General features: G+C 41.9%; 1 protein-coding gene across 4 annotated transcripts in view; it reads left to right on the forward strand.

Moving 5' to 3' along the window:
* ube2wb (ubiquitin conjugating enzyme E2 Wb) overlaps positions 1-17,425 on the forward strand; it is a 155,780-nt gene extending 138,355 nt beyond the window's left edge. For all 4 annotated transcript variants that reach the window (XR_011933360.1, XM_072467544.1, XM_072467546.1 and 1 more), the window contains exon 6: positions 12,793-17,425. Coding sequence is in view for 3 of the 4 variants with exons in the window: in XM_072467544.1 (XP_072323645.1) it covers positions 12,793-12,806 (14 nt within the window). In the remaining variant the exon portion in view is untranslated. The remainder of the gene's footprint in view (positions 1-12,792) is intronic.
* The last annotated feature ends 1,679 nt before the right edge of the window (positions 17,426-19,104 follow it).

Consider the following 19,104-nt stretch of genomic DNA (forward strand, 5'->3'; position numbering starts at 1 on the left):
TATGCTTCACCCGATGCCGGTGTTATGTGTACCTTGTGTTGCCCTATTATGTATTTTCTTTTATTTCCTTTTCTTTTCATGTACTTGAGGATCTGTTGAGCTGCTCGCAAAAAATACTTTTCACTGTACCTTGGTACACGTGACAATAAACAAAATCCAAATGCTCATCAATCACCTTAGCCATCTTCACACGCAATCCCAAATCTGCTAACAACAAGTATTCCGCTTCCCTCACGCCTGGCAGCCTAGACCTCTCCATCACAAAAAAGTCAATGCACGGTTGTACGTTATGCACAGGAGCGAAAAAGGAGAATTCCCTGCCCCTCAGGGTGCAAAAACTGCCACGGACCCCTCCCCCATCACCTTCATGAACACTGTGAGTTCCCTTGCTACTCCCGAAGGGGCCAATAACTTAGGCTTATACCGATCCAACTTCGGGTTCAGAATACAATTCAACTTACCCCCCCCCCCCCCCCCAAAAAAAAAAAATCAACTGGTCAGCTCAGTGATTTTGTGGAGCAAATGATCGAAAATTTAGGCAGGTCGGGGACTTCATTGAAGGAAAAGTCACCATCGTGGTTGAGGCAAGGAGGAGCCTGAGGGGAGGTGTTTATGGGCAAGGGGAAGAAAGAGGCAGATTACAGATGGAATCCACCCTATTGACAAGGAAATCCATAAGCTTCTTGAACTGTTGGAGGATTTAGGGGTGAAAGGTTCAAAAAAAATGGGTTGTAAAGAAGCTGCAAGTTACTTTTGGTTTTGTCCTCCAGGTCAGTTTTCAGTTTGTGATGAAGGGCCAAAGCAGTTGTACAGCCCGGGTTCAATTCTGGCCTAGGGTGACTGTGTGGAGTTTGCCCATTCTACCCGTGTCTGCATGGGACATGACTGGTAAAAGGGTAGGCAGATGGGACCTCCAGAGTGCAGTTTGGGGCAAAAGTTAATTTTCTAGGGTTGGATGCAGCAAGAAGTGGGGTTCTTAAAGGATTTTTCTAACTTGGCACCTTGCTAAAGGGTGTAATTTAGAATTATTTGTTTATTTTATATCTTCACACCCATTGTTAGCATTTTGAGCATTGCATGCCAGCGCTGTAAAGATTAACAGGCTCAGTATGACACAGTTCACTCGTTCAAAACCTAACTCACTTGTTCAAAACCGAACACGACCTCGGATAGGAAATTAAACTTAAGATTTCCAATTCAGAAACAGGAGCCATAACAAATGAACTAAAAATACGGTCAGACAGAATATCACTGGATGTCTGTCAGTACCGTTTCCCAGATAAATATGGAACAGACTGAAAACATGCTTTAAATAGAATCAATGTTGGACACAACTCAGCTGACCAATATGCAAAGCGTGCAGACACGTTCCATTCCATACACCCGTAACATTGTGCCGGCTCCTGTATACACGAGTCTGTACTTTAGTCACCAGCTAATGCCATCCTTGGCAAACAATTGAAATCCCGATAAAGCAAGAAGCAAATGTCCATGCAGTACAGGAGCTAATTCAGCTGATGGAGTCCATGCAGCCACACGTCAGAGACGGATGCTTGGGACAAGTACAAAGCAAGAGGTTGTGAGCAACGGCGGGGAGGGGTGATTTTAAAAAAAAAAGACACGTTCTTGAAGGACAAGAGCCCCGATGTGGAGAGACAATTTGGAAGTGGAAGGAGTGGACAATAGGGGCTTATAGGGGTGGAGGAGGCTGTATGTCAGGGTTAACTGAGAGAATGATAAAGGATGCACGGGGTTTGCTAGTGACACACTGAACTCAAGAAATAATATAGATCCTGATGTTGAACATAGTAGCAGGAAATGCCACCCAAAGAGAAATTTACAGGTCACTGGCTGCAAACTACACTGGCCCTGAGATGCATGGTCCATGGCACCAGCTTCTGCAACAGCCTCGTGTGGTCATACACTGTACGGCAGTGAGAATTTACCTAGAGAGAAAATAGAAAAAATGGTCAGGCGATCTTTGGTATCATGTTTGGCAACCCATTCTACACCATCCCACGACTATTCTGCGGGTCGTGACCCCAACTTTGAAAATCACTGTTGTAGATGATGCACATTGCAGCCATGAAGGGAGTGAATGTTCTGGAGGAAGGAGTACCAATCAAATAGGCTGCTTTGTTCTGGATGATGTTGAGCTGCAGCCGTACAGGTAAGTGGGGAATAATCCATCATGCTTGTGATTTGTGCCGCCTCAGTGATGTTGATTCAATCCTCTCATGCTATAGAGTTCTGGATCTTTGTTAAAGAAGTACTTGGGCTCCTCGCTCTTTCACCCTTCAGGTCTCCTGCCTAATCAACAACAGCAACTTTTATTTGTATATCACCTTTAATATGATAAAATATCCCAAGGTGCTTCGAAGGAGCATTTCAATATAAATAGGTTGCCAAGGCACGAAAGTAGGTTAAATAACCAAAGGCTTAGCCACAAGAAGTATGTTAAGGGAGGCAAAGGAGGTGGAGAGATTTAATTAATGGTATGCCACCAATGGTGGAGTGATTAAACCAGGATTTTAGAATCAAGTTGTTGCTTAACCAAGAGCAATTTCGGTCAAGTAGCTAGAATCATAGAATTTACAATGCAGAAGGAGGCTATTCAGCCCATTGAGCCTGTAACAGCCCTTGGAAGAGCACCTCACCTCCACCCTATCTCCCGAACTCAGCAACCCCACCTAACCTTTTTGGCCACTAAGGGCAATTTATCATTGCCAATCCACCTAACCTGCACATCTTTGGACTGGGAGGAAACCGGAGCGCCCGGAAATTGGGAGAACGTGCAGACTCCACACAGACAGTGACCCAAGCCGGGAATCGAACAGGAGACCAGCCTGGTGTGCATTGGAGTTGAATCTAGTGTAACAAAGTATGGAATGAGGATTTCAGCAGCAGATGAGCTGAAACAAAGTTAAATAGGTGGAACTAGGCAGTCTTAGTGATTGTGCTGGAAGCTCATCTTGAGGTCAAATATGATAGAAATCACAGAATTGTTACAGGGCAGGAGGTGGCCATTTGGCCCATTGTGTCTACACAGTTCTCCAAATGTGATTATTAACAGTATTTCATTGTGGGTGGCATGGTGGTGCAGTGGTTAGCACCACTGCCTCACGGTGCTGAGGACCAGGGTTCGATCCCGGCCCTCGGTCACTGTCCATGTGGGATTTGCATATTCTCCCCACGTCTGCATGGGCCTCACCCCCACAACCCAAAGATGTACAGGATAGATGTATTGGCCATGCTAAATTGCCCTTAATTGGAATTTAAAAAAAAACGTTATTTCATAATGTGGGGCCAGGAAAGGAAGTTGTGCAGTTAGTTAGTGCTAATGAAGTTGAGTGAGCAGGAGATTGGTCTCGTGGCCAGGATGAATTCAAAGAGAGCATGAGGGAGAGAAGAGATACTAGAAAAGGATAAAGGGTTCAGGATTAGGGCAGGATTACTTTAGAGAACGTATATCCTGGTGGACTAGTGGAAAGGAGGAACATGGCAGAGGCAGCTGATTGTATAGCCTCTATCTTAGGGACAGAAAAAGTCCTGGAGTTCCTCACACTTGCTGTTGGAAGGGAAAGGTTAGGGGGAGAAAGATTTGAGATTTGCAGTGGAGTTATCACTGTATTCCAGGATGAACCTGGAATAGTGAGCAGTTTGGGGAAGTTAAAAGCTGGACCCATTCGTGCTTTGTGGTGCAAGCCAGATCTGTCCATGGATGAATAAACCAGTTGTTTGCTAGGTCCTCAAGTCTGCATACCTTGAACTTTAGAATGGATACCAGGGCCGTACCAGGGGTAATGGCCAAGGCAAGGGCGAGTAATGGTTTTATTGGAAACTATGGCATCAAATTCGAGGCGCATGGGGTTGAGAAAATCAGTTTTTGTGGAAATGTTTTGACGAACAGAGGGCCAAAGACTTGTCAGTTGGGATTTTAAAAGTGCAGTTGTAAGTGATTTAGAGGGTTTTTTTTCCAAGACTGATACAATAGAAGGCAGGGTTGGGATGCAGGTGGAGAACCATACAAAAAAAGGTGAGATGAGCAAGACCACAGGAGATGCTATGGTCAAGTGGGTGGCCAAGAGGGCAGTGCACTCTCATGATGAGTTGAGATGGAATAAGAGGTTAAGGAACCTTTGGAGAGGCTGAGGACGAAAGCAGTGAAGATATCATGGAGAGCATTTTTATTTTATTTGGGTAGGTGATACAAATGGTGATTTCGAATGAAGTGTGGAACAAGTAAATTCTATGAAAATCAAAGGAAGAAAAATGTCATAGTAGCAGGGGATCAGGCCAAAGTGACAAGTGCCACACAGCTACTGCAACAGGCTTGAGTTGGCAAGTGATGGAAGATATAGCCAGGCAGGGAGGCCTCATAAAGGGAAACTGTGCCATTACTCCTCAGTCAGGTTTCCTTAAGGCAGTCATCCACAAAATGTTAAGGGAGGCAGTGGCGTAGTGGTATTGTCACTGGACTAGTGATTCGGAGACCCAGGGTAATGCTCTGGGGCCTGGATTTGAACCTCCCCACGGCAGATGGTGAAATTTGAATTCAATAAAAATCTGGAATTAAAAGTTTAATGAAGACCAGGAAACCTTTGCTGATTGTCGTTAAAAACCCATCTGGTTCACCAATATCCTTGCCTGGTCAGGTCAATATGTGATTCCAGAACCACAGCAATGTGATTGACTCTTAACTGCCCTCTGAAATGGAAAAGCAGGCCACTCAGTTCAAGAGCAATTAGGGATGGGTAACAATGCTGCAGGTGGTGAGGGAACCAACAGGATGGAAAAACATACTTGGCCTCATCCTCACCAGCCTGCACGCTGCGGATGTATCTGTCCATGCCAATATCAGTAAGAGTGACCATTGCACAGTCTCTGAGGAGATTTAGGGCAGCACAGTGGATAGCACAATTAGTTCACAGCTCCTAGGTCCCAGGTTCGATTCCGGCTTGGGTCACTGTCTGTGTGGAGTCTGCACATCCTCCCCGTGTGTGCGTGGGTGTCCTCCGGGTGCTCCGGTTTCCTCCCACAGTCCAAAGATGTGCAGGTTAGGTGGATTGGCCATGATAAATTGCCCTTAGTGTCCAAAATTGCCCTTGGTGTTGGGTGGGGTTACTGGGTTGTGGGGATTGGGTGGAGGTGTTGACCTTGGGTAGGGTGCTCTTTCCAAGAGCCGGTGCAGACTCGATGGGCCGAATGGCCTCCTTCTGCACTGTAAATTCTATGATAATCTATGAGATGAGTCCCATCTTCATATTGAGGATAATGTCCATTGTGTTTGGTGCCACTACCCCCATGTTAAATGAGATAAACTTCAAACAGATTTAACAATTCAAGACCGCCTCCATGATGTGCTGTGGGCCATCAGCAGCAAGAAAATTGTACTCGGCCACAATCTGTAACCTCATGGTCTCGCATATATCCCATGTTGCACGGTAGCATTGTGGATAGTACAATTGCTTCACAGCTCCAGGGTCCCAGGTTCGATTCCCGGCTTGGGTCACTGTCTGCGGAGTCTGCACATCCTCCCCGTGTGTGCGTGGGTTTCCTCCGGGTACTCCGGTTTCCTCCCACAGTCCAAAGATGTGCAGGTTAGGTGGATTGGCCATGATAAATTGCCCTTAGTGTGATAAATTGCCCTTAGTGTCCAAAATTGCCCTTAGTGTTGGGTGGGGTTACTGGGGATAGGGTGGAGGTGTGGACCTTGGGTAGGGTGCTCTTTCAAAGAGCTGGTACAGACTCGATGGGCCGAATGGCCTCCTTCTGCCCTGTAAATTCTATGAAAGTCTATGTTACCATTACCACCAAGCCGGGGAATCAACACTGGTTCAATGAAGAGGGCATGCCAGGCGCAGCACCCGACATGCCTTAATATGGCAATCTGGTGAAGCTACAACACAGGGCTACTTGCATGCCAAACAACAGAAGCAGCAAGTAATAGACAGAGCTAAGCGATTCCACAACCAGCAGATCAGCTTTGCAATCCTGCCACAGGTGGCAGTGCAGTGGTCAGCACTGCTCCAACACAGCGCCAGGGACCTGGGTTCAATTCTGGCCTTGGGTGACTGTGGAGTTTTTACATTCTCCCTGTGTCTGCATGGGATTCCTCTGGGTGCTCCGGTTTCCTCCCACAGACCAAAGATGTGCAGGTTAGGTGGATTCATCATCCTAAATTGCCCCCTTAGTGCCCAAAGGTTAGGTGGGGTTATGGGTTAGGGGCGGGAGAGTAGGCCTAGGTAGGGTGCTCTTTCAGAGGGTTGGTGCAGACTTGATGGGCCAAATGGTCACATTCTGCACTGTCAAGATGAATGACCGCCTGCACTTTAGGGATTCCATGTTTCTGTGTGGCATGGCAGCATAGTGGTTAACACTGTTACTTCACAGCGCCAGGGTCCCAGGTTCGATTCCCGGCTTGGGTCACTGTCTATGCGGAGTTTGCACGCTCTCCCTGTGTCTGCGTAGGTTTCCTCCGGGTGCTCCGGTTTCCTCCCACAAGTCCCGAAAGACGTGCTATTAGGTAATTTGGACATTCTGCATTCTCCCTCTGTGTACCCGAACAGGCGTTGGAATGTGGCGACAAGGGTCTTTTCACAGTAACTGCTTTGCAGTGTTAATGTTAGCTTACTTGTGACAGATTATTATTGTTATTACATTCAGCTGTGAATAGTGGTGAACAATTAAACAACTCACAAAGGAGGCTCCACAAATCCCCATCTTCAATGATGGGGGAGCCCAGCAAATCAGTGCAAAAGATAAGGCTGAAGCATACGCGACAATCTTCAGCCAGCGGTGCCAAGTGGATGATCCATCTCTCCCTCCAGAGGTCCCCAGCATCTCAGATGCCAGCTTTCAGTCAATTCGATTCACTCCACGTGATATCAGGAACGGCTCAAGGCACTGGATACTACAAAAGCTATGTGCCTTGACAATATTCCGACGATAGTACTGAAGACTTGTCCTCCAGAACTTGGCGTGCCCTTAGCCAAACTGTTCTAGTACAGCTACAACACTAGCATACCTGGCAATGTGAAATAGATCTGTCCTTTACAGAAAAAGCAGGACAAATCCAACCTGGCCAATCACCACCCCATCAGTTTATTCTGGTTCATCAGTAAAGTGCAATCAAGCAGCACTTGTTTAATAATAGCCTGCGCACTGATGCTCAGTTTAGGTTCTGCCAGGGCCACTCAGCTCCCGACCTCATTACAACTGTAGTTCAAACATGGACAAAAGAGCCGAACTCCAGAGGTGAGGCGGAAGTGACTGCCCTTGATATCGAGGCCACATTTAACAGCGGCATTAAGGAGCCCTAGCAAAACTGGAGGCTATGAGAATTGGGGGGAAACTCTCTGCTGGTTGGACTTGCACCAAGCACAAAGGTTGATGGTTGTTGGAGGTCAGTCATTTTAGCTCAGGATATAACTGCAGGAGTTCCTCCCGGCAGTGTCCTAAGTCCAGCCATCTTCAATTGCATCATCAATGACCTTTCCACCGTAAGGTCGAAAGTGGGGATATTTTCTGATGTTGCAATGTTCAGCACAATTCCCGACTCGCGTACAGATGTTCATGCCCAAGTGCAGCAAGGCCTGGACAATATCCAGGCTTGGGTTGACAAGTGCCAAGTAACATTTGCGCCACAAGTGCCAGGAAATTTTCATCTCCAACAAGACATCACTCCTTGACATTCAATGGCATTAGCATTACATGATTTCCCCCACTATCAACATCCTGGGGATTACCTTTGACCAGAAACTGAACTGGACTAACCTCATAAATACTGTGGCTACAAGAGCAGGTCAGAGGCTAGAAACCCTGCAGCAAGTAACTCCCCTTCTGACTCCCCAAAGCCTATCCACAACCTACAAGGCACAAGTCAGGAGTGTGATGGAATACACTCTCCCTTTTCCTGGAGAAATGCAGCTCCACCAACACTCAAGAAGCTTGGCACCATTAAAAAAAAAAAAGCCTCCAGCTTGATTGGTATCACTTTGGGGCTGGTTTAGCACAATGGGCTAAATAGCTGGCTTGCAATGCAGAACAACGCCAGCAGCGCTGGTTCAATTCCTGCACCCGCCTCCCCGAACAGGCACCGCAATGTGGTGACTAGGGGCTTTTCACAGTAACTTCATTGAAGCCTACTTGTGACTATTATTATTATTATTATTCAACAAATATTTACTCCCTCCACCACTGCGCTTGTTAGCAGCAATGTATTCCATCCACAAGAAGCGCTGCAGGAAATCACAAAGGCTCCTTAGACAGCACCGTACAAATCCATAACCGCTACATCTAAAAGGACAAGGTCAGCAGACACATGGAAAGCCACCACCTGGAGGTTCTTCTCCAAGCCACTCACCATCCTGACTTGGAAATATATTGCTGTTCCTCCACTGTTGGTGGGTCAAAATCCTGGAACGCGCGCCCCCCCCCCCCCCCCCCCCCCCCCCCCCCAACAGCATTGTGGGTGTACCTACATCACATGGACTGCAGCGGTGCTAGAAGGCAGCTTGCCACCCTCTTTTCAAGAGTGATTAGGGATGGTTAATGAATGCTGGCCTAAGCCAGTGAAGCCCGCATCCCTTGAATGAATAATAACAGATACTTTAGTCACTTACCATACCTAGTACTGTATTCTTGCGGTAACCCCTGGAACATCTTGGCCTCAAGCCAGCTTCCTGGCCAATCAGCATTGTAGCTTTAGCTTCTGTTTACTGCTAAGCTAGAGTTGCTGGGGCCCGAATGAGAAAATTGTCCTTACTGTAACTTCAGTTTTCTCCCAAAGGACCCAAGTATTTTTTCTTAAAGTTACATCACAGTATTTAGCACTCAGATATTCAACATTTTCAATTTTATACATTACGATAGAACAGTAACAAACAACCCAAAACCATCCCCCTCCCAAACAACCCAGCTCCTTAAATTACAGAATAAATGGCTGCCATTTCCGGTAGATCCTCTCAATTGCCTCCCCCATCAGCACCTGCTTTCGAGCAATCAGCGAGGTGAAGGCCAGAACATCAGCCCTGCCCCCGTCTGCAGATCCGGCAGGTCCGACACCCCAAATATGGCTCCCAAGGTATAGAGCTTCAGTTCAATTTGCAGAATTGCTGACCAGGATCCCTCCCACAACGCTCACACCTATCCTCCACTTTCGCAAACAGCCTGCTCACTCTAGACACTGTCAATTGAGCCCTATGTACAAACCTCAACTGTATTAACCCTAATCTCGCACAGGAAGACGTAGCATCCGTCCTCCACAAAGCCTCACGCCACACCCCATCCTCCAATTCCAACAGCAAATCCTCCTCCCACTTGTCCTTAATCCCCTCCACTGATACTGCGCCCAATGCCGTAATCTTTCCATAAATACCTGATGTACTTCCATCCTCCATCCATGGTTTGCATAAATCGGTGCCAGCTTCAATACCACCCACAATTTAAAGTTCTGCTGAAATTGTCTCCATATCTTCAATGTGGAGACCACCACCGGGTTCCCTGAATGTTTCCCTGGAGAAAGCGGAAGCGAGGCCATCGCCTAATGCCCTCAACCCTGACCCCCTACACGAACCTGACTCCATCCGCATCCTTACAGCCTCAAGATCCCTACACCACCCAGTAATAATATATCCAGCTCGGCACCGCCAAACTCCCTGACTACGCACCCTCTGAAGGACCGTATTCTGAATCCTAGCACTTTACCCGCCCAAATAAAGGACAAAATCAATCGCTCAACTCCCCTAAAGAAGGATTTCATTCGAAAAACCGGCAAACACTGGAACAAAAACGGAAACCGTGGTAAAATGTTCATCTTTATTGAATTCTGGCCGGCAAGGACAGAGGGAGACTAGCCCACCTTTGCAAGTCAGCCTTGACCCCACTCACCAAGCTCATAAAATTCAATTTACTAAGCTGGGCTCAATAGATATGCCAACTTTAAGACTTCTTAACAACATATCGCAAAATTCACAAATCATCTCCATAATGCATACAAATTAAATAAACTTATGCGCAGTGAAATTTGATTATTTAAGCCTTATTAATCATGCAAATTAGGTGACGTCTAACTGACCAAAATAAGGAATAACTTAACTTTATAGAATAACATATGAACTCAAATCATATGTTTTCGTTCAAGATTTACGAGTTTAAATGTTCACTGTCAGCCTATTGAAAGCATTTGGATTTCTTGTCTCAATTCAGTACCATGTATAATGGAAAATGTATTGAATTCCTTGCAGGGTTGTCAGAATACTGACCCTCCGTTTTGGACTCTTTCTTTGATCCACTTCATACTTTGAAGGTTCTCTATATTGTTCTCACATATGCTCTTGTATCTTTCTACTTGAATACATAGCGAAAGTGACCATTCTAATGGAATTCATTTCCAAAGTTTATAAAAGGGAAAGATGTGTATTATTGCTTCAGACATTCAGAAGATCTTCACAGGACCAACTTCCCCATGACTTTAGATTATGTGTAGGAAACTTGACGTTGCATCTTATTATCCTTGACCAAATGGAACAATCTGTCTGGACTGTATGCAGAACAATACTTTTCACTGTACCTCGGTACACATGACAATAAAACAAATCCAATCCAAACCCCCCCACGTTGTTGGTCAGATCTGGTTAGGGACCAATAACATTTCATTTGAAGTGAAAAGGGATTCAAGACACTTGGTAATAGAATGAAGCCACAATATTCCACGGGTTTTGAACAAACAAAATAAATGTTACTGTACAAGGCCAGAAAGAGAAAACAATTTATGATATCTATCTTCTACCTCATGTTAACCTTGAATGTTAGAGTATATGTGAATTAGTAGGCAAACTGTGGTCAAACACATTACCCTGCACAATAATTGCCAAAATGAGACCAAAATGGGTCTGCATCATTATGTTCTTTTGATCCAGCGCATCTGTGCATGAAGGCTATGGCATAAAAACAAACACTAGGTAACCTAAGTGGAGTGCCATGGAAGACCAATGTCTCAGGTATTCTAAAGGGAGAAGGGGCGGAGAAAGATTCCAAAAGAGCCCAGACTGGGGACAGGAAACGGTCCCATTTTGGTCTTGACTTTGCATCTTATAACTTTTCTCTTCAAAGTCTGTAATAGCCTTTTGGTAATATTGAATTACAAGGACGAGAACTTTGCATACACAGGCTGCTGAATTTGTTTATCTTAGCTGGAGTTACACATGTGGCCTCACACTGGTAGCAAGGGGAAAATAAGGGTCATGGACTCTGGTATCAAAGGATTCCTGTTGCGCACGTGCATGTTTGTGGATGTGTGGTGAGTCGACCATTGATGAAGGATAGCCATTGTGGTAATTAATGGCAAGTCGCCTGTCTCCTGGTTCCATATCATAGAACTTGCAGCACCTTCAGAAAAGGAGGAAAGAAATATTAATACTTTAGCACTAAATTCTCAATCAGCTCTGTTCGAGCTGCCCTTCTTGCGTTTATTAGGTTCGTGGCATGCATTTGTTACACGGTTGAAACAGCTAGATACTTTTAATGGATTTTGATACAATGGCAGCAACTCAGTACTGTACTAGATTATGCATAAGAAATTTATTTTTGAACCTACATAGTTGATTGAACAAAACTAGTGTTTTGCATTCATACCTGCAAGCTTCCTAAACTTAGCCAGTTGAGAGATGTTTTGAGAAGCTATTTCTACAGGTGCGATGAAATGGTAGTTTAGGAACCGTGAAGAAATACTTTTTACTTATAGCTGGTAATACAAATACTGGCAGGAATTAGAAACAATTGGATCCTTGCTATCTGCTGGTTCAAAGTTTTTTGTTTAAGTGTGCTCCATATGATGCTTTCTTCACATCGCACCTATTATATTTATTTAGTGTCAATCACTGGATACATGCCGCTTTATTCTGGAGAGCCACTTCCAGTGGTATTGAGTCAGTTCTTGTTGCAAGTTTCTAACTATATTGACCGGCTTAAGTCAATCATGTACAGTGTAAAATAGTAAGATGAAAGCCAAATGCTCCCAGTGGGAACTATTTTACCAACTATGGTGTTTTCCATTAGAAATGCTTGGTCATACCCTTTCCATCCAAGATTTTAATGTCTCTGGTGGCACTGTTAAATATTTACTCAACAACTTTATCTTTGACAGCAATCTTTTCATCTGAGATAAGCTTATGGGAAATCGGAGAAAATTGAACAATTATAAATGGTAGCCTAAAAAGCTACAGCCCTTACTCCTTTTAAAGTGCATGATTGATCTAATGGCCATCTTGTATCTATTATGTTGAGTTGGGATCATCCTACTAGATGCATTGGGCAAGCCAAAGTAAAGCATTGAAAATCGTTGATAATCTTGTGGATGGTCCATCACTTGGCTCACATTAATGGTTTAAGGTGCAGAATTTTATATTTGTAAAAACTGTTCAGTAAGTTCAATAATGTAAACATAATGAGCATTTTGATGTTGCAATCTCTTGTCAAGTGATTTTTTGTTTGTTCTGGCATTCATTGTAATATTGTAAAATAAAGGAAAGTTTAATGAAAGAGGTATTTATGCCTGAAAACACAACAATGTGAAAGTTGTATGGATTTGAATATAATTTACGATCTGAAAAATAGATCACTACATCGATCTGATTGCATCAGCCTCTTGAACTCCAAAAAATTAAAGTAATTTCTAGCTTCATAAGACTCTTTCTGCCTCCATGTCATAGTTGTGATCTAATAACTGAAAACATTGCATTTGCCATAGTCCTGCTAGTATTCTTATTCAGCTCTGTTTTTGTTTTGCAGATGATACATGTTGATGTTCAGATTTTTGGCCCTAGTAGAGGAAAAAGTACTGCTGAGTCCAAAAGCACTTTGATCAGTCAAGCTTTGAACTTTAACACAAAACTTGCCTGCAGGCACTAGAGACTACTTCCTTTACTGCATTTCTACTAGTGTACATCAGGGCACATGCTGATAGCTGGTTAAGTTCCTGCAACTGACCCTATTTGGTTTATTAAACCGTATTAATGCAGCATTTAGGAAGAAATCTTGTGGTTTCGACAATAAATCATCTGTTTCGTTTACTGTGAGGATATACATTGTGAGAAGGTTTGAAGCCCTCCTATGTTGTGCAATAAATGGATATTGACGCATGCTTGGAGATTTAAAACAAAATAAATCTGTGCAATAAGAGCAAAGGGATCCATTTTTAATTGACATTTGCAATATTATTGTACTAAATTTAATGCATTGCGGTCACATGACGAAGTCTGCAAAAACTTGTGACATGTTTTGCTGCAACAACAAATTGCATTCAATGAAGCATTCCAAAATCCTAAGTTAAATTTTGAATACCAAATGTCTCTTTACAAAAATTAATTTAATTTATTTTACTTGAGTTGAGCCAAATTGCCTTCGAAACAATATATTCTTCGTAGGTATTTGTCAGGGTCATTGACTAGCCTTCAGTGTGGGCCCTTGTGCTTCTTTTACCCCAAAAAGACAGATTTGAACTGGAACACAACCATAATGTATTGCTTTGCATTCATTTTTGTTTCTCCAATGTCACATTTTTTGTTATACTTGAAGCTTCTAATATGAAATATATTTTGAATGAAAAACTGTTTTGTCATAATATTGTCCTGTAAATTATTTCACTTGTAAATGACACCTTGTCTTTTATTCTTTACGCTATAAAAATTGCGATCCATCTTGAAGGATACAATTAATGTTTTGACATATTACTTAAAGGTGTTTAACATATATGTTGCTGTGTTATAGTTTATTAGCAACTCATTATTATGAAAAGGATAGAGCTAGTCTTTGTTATACCATTATTTATGAATGAAATTAAATGCTGTAGTTGGAATTTGAAGGTAAGTGTAAAAACATGAGACTTGAATAATCTATACCACTATGGCATATATTCCTAATAGCATAATTAGGGCTGAAAACTAGGTGGAAAACAATTTCAGGGTGCAACTGTTGAAACCTCCAAAGAAAGTACCTGAGGTAGACCAGAGTTGATGGTGAACTTTTTCCAAAGGAGTGCTGATCTGTGTAAGAAATGTAAACTTTTGTGTACTGAGTTGCCTTAGCAGCATTCACAAATTGACTTTTGTTAACACTGGTAACATCTTTTTGTAAATTTTTAATATAAAATTAGGAGATGTTAAAAACCATATTATCATTCGCAGTATCCTTCAAATAAATTGGACCAATCAATATAGGTCAGATCACTTTTAATTTCAGTGGTGCAGCATCTCAACTACAGGGTTAAATAATGAGTGTGTGCTATATCCCCTTCTAAAATATGCAGATTTTAAAAAAATATAAAGATGTTAAAGAAAAACAAATAGTTTAACTTTCCTTTTGGTTTAATTGATTGGCAGCTTTCATAGACTTCCCAATGGCTGAATTGAGTTATTCAACAACAACTTTTATGTACACATTCAGTTGATTAGTCAGAGCGTAGCCAGAGGCGATTCTGAGCTCTGATGATTTTGGACAACATTTGTAAATACTGACCTACTTTCCATTTATTTTTCCACTGCTGTATTTCAATCTGAAATGCCTATATATTGTTTGGTGTTAGCCATATTATAGTCAAAGCTATGTTAATAAGGCCCATGATTAAAACTTTGGGTTAAATTATTTGCAAACCTATCTACTGGTTGTGAGTTTTCTTAAATTGGGACGGCTTGATCATCATAGATTTACAAAACTGGGATTAAAGTTAAAGCAGTTTTAACATCTCAGCAAATGACCACTGTGAGAACCGTTTTTCAGATACCATTGATGTTTTTGTGTGAAACCACAATTTATCTGTTAATTAAATCAAAGCATTGTAATTCCCCAACTGTCTTTGAATGTGGGCACTGCAGTCTGCAGCATTCAGTGAGAAATTTATCTCCGCAAATTCTGTCACTAAAAACCTTAAATATCTGAGGATACAATATCTAACCATTTCCCAAACACCTGTTTATGATTTGAAATCTCTGCAGGACCAATGTTATGTTCTTTTTTAAAATGCACACCAGCTAATTGACTTGATGTAGCCTGAATATATTTGTACAAATCTTGCACTTGCAAAAGTTTTTTTAAAATGCTGCATTTACCATCTGTTAATATATTTGGAGCTGGAAATAATCTCATGGTTCGCGGTGATTGTTTGGCACTGTGATAAGTCAAACTTGTATACTGTTTAATTACACCATATTTGATTGTACCGTGGAGGAAAAATACATGGTAATGAATTGGCTAAAGTAAAAATAACTCTTAGTTTTATATAGTAGAGCACTTAACATTTATTTCTAAATAACTGCAGTGTTCTGCAAAGGATTTTCTAGGCATTATTTTCACTTCAGAACACATTTTCCACAACTTTTTAGTGAAAACTTCATCAAGTAGGAATTTCTTAGTATGTGCTGAGCAGGTCTTCGCATGTAGAATGTTCATCATGTCATATTATAGAAACCTAGTTCTTCAGATATCTTTTATTCACCAGACCCAGTTCTTCCTTGCCTACTGTTGAAGAATTTAATGCACTGCTTTCTGCTGAGGAAAGTACCTACTAAGAAATGATGTAACTTTCAAGTTGGGTTTGTGTTTGAGCTACTTAAATTTCATGTGATCTGAATAGTGCCAGACTACAGTTACCCAATGCTAACAAGCTTTTGAAAATCTGGATGTAATAATTTATCAAGACTCTTGCTATGCAACTTCTGTTTGGTTTAGTTTTTAGCTATAATATTGTGTTAATGTTGCTAAGTTTTGTTTGGATGTAAGAAAGAGTAGAAGATGTGAGATTGGTTTTAAGTTGAATATGGTGCCTCTGAGGATCTATAGGTACATCCCTGTCATCTCTGGCCTAAATTTTGTTTTCTCTGCTTTGGGTTCTTTGATACGTTCATTAGCAACAGCTAAACATCCCAGGTGACTCAATGGTCCTGAACCCTAAAGATCATTTTTTAAAATTCTAACATCATACTCACTAAGTTGGAAAAGCTGTAGGGATTGTCATTGTCTTCAAGTTAGCAAGAGGATCTTCCTTTTTGCTATCAAATGACCCTGAATGGAGAGGTGTTAGTGATATTTTCAAACCCGGATTAGAACCAGCTATGAGACTTTAAAAGTGAATAACCTGTCAGATATGTTCAAAATTGCTTTTAAAGGTTGTTCATGAACACTATTTTAGGATCCGTTATTGGCTTCAAAAGAGAAGAAAGAATGCTGAATTTTCTAACAGTAAAAATTTTGACAATATAGGGGAATCCTCCTTTACCACCACATTACTGAAACTTTTTCAATTAGAAGTAATTTCCACAAAATTCTAAAATTGCAGTATTTTTTAATGTTCTATGTGAGAATTCAGTTAGTTTTAAAACATGTACAAACTAGCTGCCCAAATGTACCCATATACACTGTTCCCAAAGTACTTGCAGATCTCCAGGATGAAAATGCATTGCAAATGTGTTTTTCATTTAAATATTCCAATGTAACTCTTGGTAAATGCAGTGCTTGGTGTGAAACTTGCTATATATACTGCGAAGACAGGCAGCACGGTGGCGCAGTGGGTTAGCGCTGCAGCCTCACGGCGCCGAGGTCCCAGGTTCGATCCTGGCTCTGGGTCACTGTCCGTGTGGAGTTTGCACATTCTCCGTGTTTGCGTGGGTTCTGCCCCCCCCCCCCCCCCCCCCCGCACCAAAAATGTGCAAGCTAGGTCGACTGGTCACGCTAAATTGCCGCTTAATTAGAAAAAATGAATTGGGTACTCTAAAAAATATATATATATATATACTGCGAAGCTACCAGGCTCCATCCCCAATCTCTGCTAAACTAGCCAATCTCACTTTGGATTGTAGGGGAGATTTAACAATTAGATTAAGTACTTGTTGAGGAGAGGCAAGGGGAATAAATAGTGTTTCTGTGCACCCTCCCAGATCAATTGCTCCTGTTGGAAACTGTCGATTTTGGATGAGGCTTGATTCAGATGGCCCCACAAATTAGGGATCGTAGAATTGACCCCAACAGGACAGGAGAGAATTTGGGTTGGGGAAGGAATACCTCCATTTTATTACTACATTCTCTTGTTCCTACATATTGCTCAATCTTTCCTCTGATTTGGGTTTATTTTCCAATCTTCATCTTTTATGCTGTCATTTCTGTAAATGTTATTTGCTGTTTTTACTCAGTGGAAATAAGAAATGTGATACACAGTCATGAGAATCTCTTCTGTGAACATGTTCTCTAATGTCTAATCACCTGTATATTTTATAACTGTGTTACTGGTCACTTCCACCACCAATCTATTGGGACAGTTTCATAATCCTATCAAAGTTGTGTTCCTTAAAATAAATTTTGGTTTATTTCTAATGCAAAGACAATGACATTCAACATAGTTGTTTTGAAATAATAAAAGTTAACATTAAAATCCTATCGGTACCAGGTGTCTTGTGCTGTTTGTAGAGTACCTGATGTAAAGAAGTGCACTGATGCAAAAGAATGACTGTGTATTTAGGAATAAAATCAGCAAGATGAATTTAATTCTGGCAAGATGCTTAACAACTTAAGGAAATTGTTTCTCTCTGTTTTTGCATCGCACTATTTAACGCTCCCCTTGTGCAAAAGAACTGCAGGCTTGACATCTTAACTTCATTTTATATCCTTTTTGACATTAGCAGAAAATTGTCATCCTTTGGTAGGACAAATTTTATTATTTAAAATGCTGGTGACGAGTTTTTCATGTGTACAAGTATATCTGGTCAGAGCTTCACTTTTGAGAGCAATATCAAGTTAGCAGTATAACTCGCCCTACTTGTTCACTGGTGTAAGAATATACACGTTAGCTATAATAATGCCTTAATTGATATTTCAGACTGAGGAAAACCACGTGTTCTGATCTGCCTCATTGAAGTTGACAGTAGAAATTGTTGTTTGGTAAACTCAAAAGAAAATTGAGAACCTTGACAAGGTGGAAAAATGAGAGTCCTAGAGGCAAGCTGATGAAGCATAGAAAACCAGTCAGCAGCAATGCTAATCACAAACTAAGGATTTATTATATTGACTCTACTGGGGAAAATAAGGTTAAAAGAGATTGATGTATTGACGATTCATAGGAAGGATATTTTGCATGGTGAAGGTTGAAAAGTACTTCAAATAAGGCATACTAAGTTAAAGGGGACAGTTTAGCTGAGTTGTCTCGCCAGCTGGTGTGTGATGCAGAGCAAGGCCAGCAGCACGGGTTCAATTCCCATACTGACTGAGGTTATCCATGAAGGCCTTGCCTTCTCAAATTTCCCCTCACCTGAGGTGTGTTGATCCTCGGGTTAAATCATCACCAGTCAGCTCTCCCCCTTTGATGGGCCTGTGGTCATCTGGGACTATGGCGACTTTACCGTTTGCCTTTACCAAGTTAAAGGAAATTGAGGTTTTGGAACAACCTTGGATTAAATTTGAAGGAATATTTTAATAAAAAATTGAACTATGGAAATTAACCGAGCCCAAGTTGAAATTAACTTCAAGGTGTATTCTGGACCTTTTATTGTATGTGGAGAATGAAAGCATTGATTGCAGTGTTCCAACAAATAAGACGGAAGTAATCAAAATCTAAACTTGGACAGGATTAAAAATCCGAAAATATTTTTATTCCATTATATAGATGTTGCGCCGACCTATGAAACCACTCTAAAGCCCATCTACACTATTCCCTTATTATCCATATGTCTATCCAATGACCATTTAAATGCCCTTCGTGATGGCGAGTCCACTACTGTTGCAGGCAAATTAGAAAATACTCTGCTTGCTTTGGCAGCTTCCTTTCTCGCTGGCACCTTCTCAATTGATTCTCCGTGTTCTACCTCTTGTTTCTCAAGTTTCTTGGCATTCTCCTCGATTCTCTCCACTGAGCAACTCCTCATCCTTGACGATTTCAATCCCCATCTCAGCTTCTTTGTCCTCTGAATTTACTGCTTTCCAATCTTCTCGAAATCTCTACCTCCATCTCATCAACTCTCCTACCGATAATCACAGCCACCTCCTTGACATTGCCTCAATTCCAATATCAAGACCATGTATTCAGCTGTCTCTGCAGTCCCCACCCCACCCCCACTCTCG

Source organism: Scyliorhinus torazame, chromosome 11, assembly GCF_047496885.1.
Source record: "Scyliorhinus torazame isolate Kashiwa2021f chromosome 11, sScyTor2.1, whole genome shotgun sequence".
In the NCBI taxonomy this organism is placed as follows: Eukaryota; Metazoa; Chordata; class Chondrichthyes; order Carcharhiniformes; family Scyliorhinidae; genus Scyliorhinus; species Scyliorhinus torazame.